This window comes from Gobio gobio (assembly GCF_949357685.1).
Source record: "Gobio gobio genome assembly, chromosome: 10".
NCBI lineage: Eukaryota > Metazoa > Chordata > Actinopteri > Cypriniformes > Gobionidae > Gobio > Gobio gobio.
Genome location: NC_137116.1, coordinates 14,553,576 through 14,561,516, shown reverse-complemented (window position 1 = coordinate 14,561,516; position 7,941 = coordinate 14,553,576). Strand labels below are relative to the sequence as shown.

At 25.9% G+C, this 7,941-nt stretch overlaps 1 protein-coding gene across 1 annotated transcript in view; it reads left to right on the top strand.

Annotated features, from left to right (window-relative positions):
* Positions 1-1,866: 1,866 nt before the first annotated feature.
* Positions 1,867-7,941, top strand: part of sprb (sepiapterin reductase b) — a gene marked incomplete at both ends in the record, with an annotated part of 8,868 nt that continues 2,793 nt past the window's right edge. The window contains 2 exons of the mRNA XM_079826650.1: positions 1,867-2,197; positions 3,810-4,100. Of these exons, the coding sequence (XP_079682776.1) occupies positions 1,867-2,197; positions 3,810-4,100 (622 nt within the window). The remainder of the gene's footprint in view (positions 2,198-3,809; positions 4,101-7,941) is intronic.

Here is a 7,941-nt window from a genome sequence, read left to right as displayed (position 1 = left end):
TTTAAGTAATCATTTTACGTTTTCAGTAATAATTTGGGGCTTTTTATGTCATAATTTTGTCATAATTTAAATTTGTAATGTCATAATTTTAAGTCATTATTTCAGTTTAGTATGTCAATTTCAACGTTTTGTAATAATTTAGACTTTAAGTCATAATTTTACGTCATGATTTCTTTTTGTCATAATTATGACCTTTTTTAATAATTTATGTCATAGAATTTATGTCATAATTTTAACATTTTAAGTAATAATTTGGGCTTTTATGTCATAATTTTGACTTTCCATGTCACAATATTTTTTGAAAGTCATAATTAGGACATTTTAAGTAATAATTTTGACTTTTTACATCCTACTTTCGTTTAATTTTGCCGTTTTGTCACAATTTTGACATTTTTAGTCATCATATGATGTTTTCAGTAATCCTTTGGGATTTTTTTGTAATAATTTTGTCATAATTTTGATTTTTCATGCAACTATTTTTTGACAGTCTTAATTATGAGTCATAATTTAGTTTTTTATGTAATAATTTTGACATTTTAAGTCATAATTTGGACTTTTTACGTCATAATTGCGTTTAAATTTGGACTTTTTACATCATAATTTCGGGCATAGTTTTGCCCTTTTTGTCACAACTTTGACATTTTAAGTAATCATATTACGTTTTCAGTAATAATTTCAGTTTTTTATGTCATAATGTGGACTTTTTAAGTCATAATTTCAGTTTAGTATGTTAATTTCAACGTTTTGTAATAATTTAGATCAAAGTCATAATTTTACGTTATGATTTCGGTTTAAATTTCGACTTTTTTGTCATAATTATGACCTTTTTTGTCATAATTTTAACATTTTAAGTAATAACTTTGACTTTTTACACCATAATTTCTGTTTTTATGTCACAATTTTGACATTTTAAGTCATCATATGACATTTTCAGTAATAATTTGGGGTTTTTTATGTCATAATTTTTACCTTTTTGTCATAATTTATAAAGGCGTTATTTTGATTCTCTTTTGCGCACAAAAACTATTGTTGTCGCTTCATAAAGTTATTGTAGAGCCGCTGTGGTGAGATGGACTTTGTAACGATGTTTTTAGTGCCTTTTATGGGTCTTGTGAGTGTAAATGCACTGAATGCCAATGGAGGCCTATCTGAAGCCTTTCTCAGCATCAGCTTTACACTAAAATATCTTCATTTGTGTCTGAAGATGAGCGGAGGTCTGACGGGTGTCCAACCACATGAGGGTGAGGAATTAATGACAGAATTTACATTTTTGGGTGAACTAACCCTTTAATTTATGTTTTGAACTTAAAAACTTTTCTTAACTGAGAATGTGAGACACATTTACTGGAGAAGAGAAATGGCTGAAGATATTAAGTCTGAAATATGAAGCGAGTTTGAGCTTAAAACAAGAGAAAAGATGATTTTCTGACTCCATTGACAGATTTCTAAGCATGAACTGAAATATGTCATAATAGTTTTCACTAAACAAGTCTTCACATCTTCAGTCTCCAGTAAATGTGTTGATGTGTGAATGCCTGCCCTAGTTTTCTGTCATGCATAACTCGTCTCATTGGACTCGCTCATGCTCTCTCTCTCTCTGTGGTGTGTGTGTGTGTGTGTGTGTGTGTGTGTGTGTGTGTGTGTGTGTGTGTGTGTGTGTGTGTGTGTGTGTGTGTGTGTGTGTGTGTGTGTGTGTGTGTGTGTGTGTGTGTGTGTGTGTGTGTGTGTGTGTGTGTGTGTGTGTGTGTGTGTGTGTGTGAAATGCATTCGTTCCTCTGGGAGTCGCTCCACATAAAGCGCCGCTCCGCCGGGTCGCTCCATCATCCGCTTGCAGGCGTTCTGGAGGCTTTCCGTCAGTGTCCCAGCATGGAAGACTTGATCTCTCAGGAGCCGCGGGATCTGGGACGAGCTCTGTGCATCATCACGGGAGCGTCCAAAGGCTACGGGCGGACGCTGGCGCTCCAGCTGAGCTGCCTGCTGAAGGCCCGGTCCGTCCTGCTGCTGGTGGCCCGGACCGCGGAGCAGCTGAACGAGCTGAAGGAGGACCTCGTGAGCCTGTACGGCGGGCAGAAGAAGCTGGAGCTGCGCTGTGTGCAGGCGGATCTGGAGGAGGCGGAGGGCGTGGACAAAACCGTCCAGGCGGCCAGAGAGACCAGCTCCACCGAGATGGACCACTTACTGCTGATCAACAACGCAGGTGTGCTCACGCGCTTTAGGCATTACATTCAGAGTTGACATTCAGAGTTGCTGTTGTTCAATCGCTTCCACTTTGTTATAATCCCACTAACAGTTGAGCGTGGAATATTTAGAATAATATTTGGACTTATTGCACAGGCTTGAGTTCTCTGAGCTCCTGAGAGCGGCCCATTCTCTCACTAATGTGTGGAGAAGCGAACACACACACACACACACACACACACACACACACACACACACACACACACACACACACACACACACACACACACACACACACACACACACACACACACACACACACTCCTGAGAGCGGCCCATTCTCTTACTAATGTGTGGAGAAGCGAACACACACACACACACACACACACACACACACACACACACACACACACACACACACTCCTGAGAGCGGCCCATTCTCTCACTGATGTGTGGAGAAGCGAATACACACACACACACACACACACACACACACACACACACACACACACACACACACACACACACTCCTGAGAGCGGCCCATTCTCTTACTAATGTGTGGAGAAGCGTCTGCAGGCCACAATTTTGACATTTTAAGTCATCATATGACCTTTTCAGTAATAATTTGGGCTTTTTATGTCATAATTTTGACTTTTCATGTCACAATTTATTTTTTTATGTCATAATTTTGCCATTTTAAGTAATAATTTGTTTTTTTATGTCATTATTTTGACTTTTCATGTCACAATATTTTTTGACAGTCATTATTTTGACTTTTTACGTCATAATTTCGTTTTTTATGTCATAATTTTGCCCTTTTTGTCACAATTTTGACATTTTAAGTCATATGACCTTTTCAGTAATAATTTGGGCTTTTTATGTCATAATTTTGACATTTTAAATAATAATTTGGGTTTTTATGTCATAATTTTGACATTGTAAGTCATCAAATGACATTTTAAGTAATAATTAGTTTTTTTTATGTCATTATTTTGACTTTTCATGTCACAATATTTTTTGACAGTCATAATTTTGACTTTTTACGTCATAATTTTGCCCTTTTTGTAACAATTTTGACATTTTAAGTCATCATATGCGTTTTCAATAATAATTTGGGCTTTTTATGTCAATTTTTACATTTTAAGTAATAATTTAGGATTTTTATGTCACAATTTTTACATTTTAAGTCATCATATGACGTTTTCAGTAATAATTCGTTTTTTATGTCAGTATTTTGACATTTTAAGTAATACTTTGGGTTTTTTATGTCATTATTTTGACGTTTTCAGTAATAATTTGGGCTTTTTATGTCATTATTTTGACATTTTAAGTAATAATTTGGGTTTTTCATGTCAGTATTTTGACATTTTAAGTAATAATTTTGGGTTTTTTATGTCATCATTTTGACATTTTCAGTAATAATTTGGGTTTTTTATGTCAGTATTTTGACATTTTAAGTAATAATTTTGGGTTTTTTATGTCATAATTTTGACATTTTCAGTAATAATTAGTTTTTTTTGCCATGATTTTGACATTACTGGGGCGGCCCAATACTTCTGGCCGTATAGTGAATGTTTGAGTGTGTCTGATGGTTCTCCTGTAATGTAAAGGGTCTCCTGTTCCTCCTCAGCCTCTCTGGGCGACGTGTCTCGCTTCGCTCAGTCGTTCACGGACCCGGCGGAGGTGAACCGGTACCTGTCGCTCAACGTGAGCAGCGCCCTGAGTCTGACGGCCGGCGTCCTGCAGGCGTTCCCGCGCCGCCTCGGCCTGCGGCGGACCGTGGTCAACATCAGCTCTCTGTGTGCGCTGAAGCCCTTCCCGTCATGGGTCCTGTACTGCACCGGCAAGGCCGCCCGCGACATGATGTTCCGGGTTCTGGCCGAGGAGGAGCCGGACGTCCGAGTGCTGAGCTACGCCCCCGGTGAGTCGGACCGCCCTGAAGACCTTAAACCACACGCGCAGAGGAACGAGGAGACAAAATGACTATAAAAAACTATACAAAATCAAAACAATTAAAATAAAACACTTACTAAAAATGTAAAATACAAATGTAAAATTACAAATAAATAAACTAAAAATAAAAACAGTTAAAATAAAAAACGTACTAAAAATTAAAAATACAAATGTAAAATTACAAATAAATAAACTAAAAATCAAAACAATTAAAATAAAACACTTACTAAAAATGTAAAATTACAAATAACTAAACTATAAATCAAAACAATTAAAATAAAACACTTACTAAAAATGTAAAATTACAAATAACTAAACTAAAAATCAAAACAATTAAAATAAAACACTTACTAAAAATTTAAAATTACAAATAACTAAACTAAAAATCAAAATAATTAAAATAAAACACTTACTAAAAATTAAAAATACAAATGTAAAATTACAAATAAATAAACTAAAAATAAAAACAGTTAAAATAAAAAACTTACTAAAAATTAAAAATACAAATGTAAAATTACAAATAAATAAACTAAAAATCAAAACAATTAAAATAAAACACTTACTAAAAATGTAAAATACAAATGTAAAATTACAAATAAATAAACTAAAAATAAAAACAGTTAAAATAAAAAACTTACTAAAAATTAAAAATACTAATGTAAAATTACAAATAAATAAACTAAAAATCAAAACAATTAAAATAAAACACTTACTAAAAATGTAAAATTACAAATAACTAAACTAAAAATCAAAACAATTAAAATAAAACACTTACTAAAAATTTTAAATTACAAATAACTAAACTAAAAATCAAAACAATTAAAATAAAACACTTACTAAAAATTAAAAATACAAATGTAACATTACAAATAAATAAACTAAAAATAAAAACAGTTAAAATAAAAAACTTACTAAAAATTAAAAATACAAATGTAAAATTACAAATAAATAAACTAAAAATCAAAACAATTAAAATAAAACACTTACTAAAAATGTAAAATACAAATGTAAAATTACAAATAAATAAACTAAAAATAAAAACAGTTAAAATAAAAAACTTACTAAAAATTAAAAATACTAATGTAAAATTACAAATAAATAAACTAAAAATCAAAACAATTAAAATAAAACACTTACTAAAAATGTAAAATTACAAATAAATAAACTAAAAATCAAAACAATTAAAATAAAAAACGTACTAAAAATTAAAAATACAAATGTAAAATTACAAATAAATAAACTAAAAATCAAAACAATTAAAATAAAACACTTACTAAAAATGTAAAATACAAATGTAAAATTACAAATAAATAAACTAAAAATAAAAACAGTTAAAATAAAAAACGTACTAAAAATTAAAAATACAAATGTAAAATTACAAATAAATAAACTAAAAATCAAAACAATTAAAATAAAACACTTACTAAAAATGTAAAATTACAAATAACTAAACTATAAATCAAAACAATTAAAATAAAACACTTACTAAAAATGTAAAATTACAAATAACTAAACTAAAAATCAAAACAATTAAAATAAAACACTTACTAAAAATTTAAAATTACAAATAACTAAACTAAAAATCAAAATAATTAAAATAAAACACTTACTAAAAATTAAAAATACAAATGTAAAATTACAAATAAATAAACTAAAAATAAAAACAGTTAAAATAAAAAACTTACTAAAAATTAAAAATACAAATGTAAAATTACAAATAAATAAACTAAAAATCAAAACAATTAAAATAAAACACTTACTAAAAATGTAAAATACAAATGTAAAATTACAAATAAATAAACTAAAAATAAAAACAGTTAAAATAAAAAACTTACTAAAAATTAAAAATACTAATGTAAAATTACAAATAAATAAACTAAAAATCAAAACAATTAAAATAAAACACTTACTAAAAATGTAAAATTACAAATAACTAAACTAAAAATCAAAACAATTAAAATAAAACACTTACTAAAAATTTTAAATTACAAATAACTAAACTAAAAATCAAAACAATTAAAATAAAACACTTACTAAAAATTAAAAATACAAATGTAACATTACAAATAAATAAACTAAAAATAAAAACAGTTAAAATAAAAAACTTACTAAAAATTAAAAATACAAATGTAAAATTACAAATAAATAAACTAAAAATCAAAACAATTAAAATAAAACACTTACTAAAAATGTAAAATACAAATGTAAAATTACAAATAAATAAACTAAAAATAAAAACAGTTAAAATAAAAAACTTACTAAAAATTAAAAATACTAATGTAAAATTACAAATAAATAAACTAAAAATCAAAACAATTAAAATAAAACACTTACTAAAAATGTAAAATTACAAATAAATAAACTAAAAATCAAAACAATTAAAATAAAAAACGTACTAAAAATTAAAAATACAAATGTAAAATTACAAATAAATAAACTAAAAATCAAAACAATTAAAATAAAACACTTACTAAAAATGTAAAATACAAATGTAAAATTACAAATAAATAAACTAAAAATAAAAACAGTTAAAATAAAAAACTTACTAAAAATTAAAAATACAAATGTAAAATTACAAATAAATAAACTAAAAATCAAAACAATTAAAATAAAACACTTACTAAAAATGTAAAATACAAATGTAAAATTACAAATAAATAAACTAAAAATAAAAACAGTTAAAATAAAAAACTTACTAAAAATTAAAAATACAAATGTAAAATTACAAATAAATAAACTAAAAATCAAAACAATTAAAATAAAACACTTACTAAAAATGTAAAATACAAATGTAAAATTACAAATAAATAAACTAAAAATAAAAACAGTTAAAATAAAAAACTTACTAAAAATTAAAAATACTAATGTAAAATTACAAATAAATAAACTAAAAATCAAAACAATTAAAATAAAACACTTACTAAAAATGTAAAATTACAAATAAATAAACTAAAAATCAAAACAATTAAAATAAAAAACGTACTAAAAATTAAAAATACAAATGTAAAATTACAAATAAATAAACTAAAAATCAAAACAATTAAAATAAAACACTTACTAAAAATGTAAAATACAAATGTAAAATTACAAATAAATAAACTAAAAATAAAAACAGTTAAAATAAAAAACTTACTAAAAATTAAAAATACAAATGTAAAATTACAAATAAATAAACTAAAAATCAAAACAATTAAAATAAAACACTTACTAAAAATGTAAAATACAAATGTAAAATTACAAATAAATAAACTAAAAATAAAAACAGTTAAAATAAAAAACTTACTAAAAATTAAAAATACAAATGTAAAATTACAAATAAATAAACTAAAAATCAAAACAATTGAAATAAAACACTTACTAAAAATGTAAAATTACAAATAACTAAACTAAAAATCAAAACAATTAAAATAAAACACTTACTAAAAATTTTAAATTACAAATAACTAAACTAAAAATCAAAACAATTAAAATAAAACACTTACTAAAAATTAAAAATACAAATGTAACATTACAAATAAATAAACTAAAAATAAAAACAGTTAAAATAAAAAACTTACTAAAAATTAAAAATACAAATGTAAAATTACAAATAAATAAACTAAAAATCAAAACAATTAAAATAAAACACTTACTAAAAATGTAAAATACAAATGTAAAATTACAAATAAATAAACTAAAAATAAAAACAGTTAAAATAAAAAACTTACTAAAAATTAAAAATACTAATGTAAAATTACAAATAAATAAACTAAAAATCAAAACAATTAAAATAAAACACTTACTAAAAATGTAAAATTACAAATAAATAA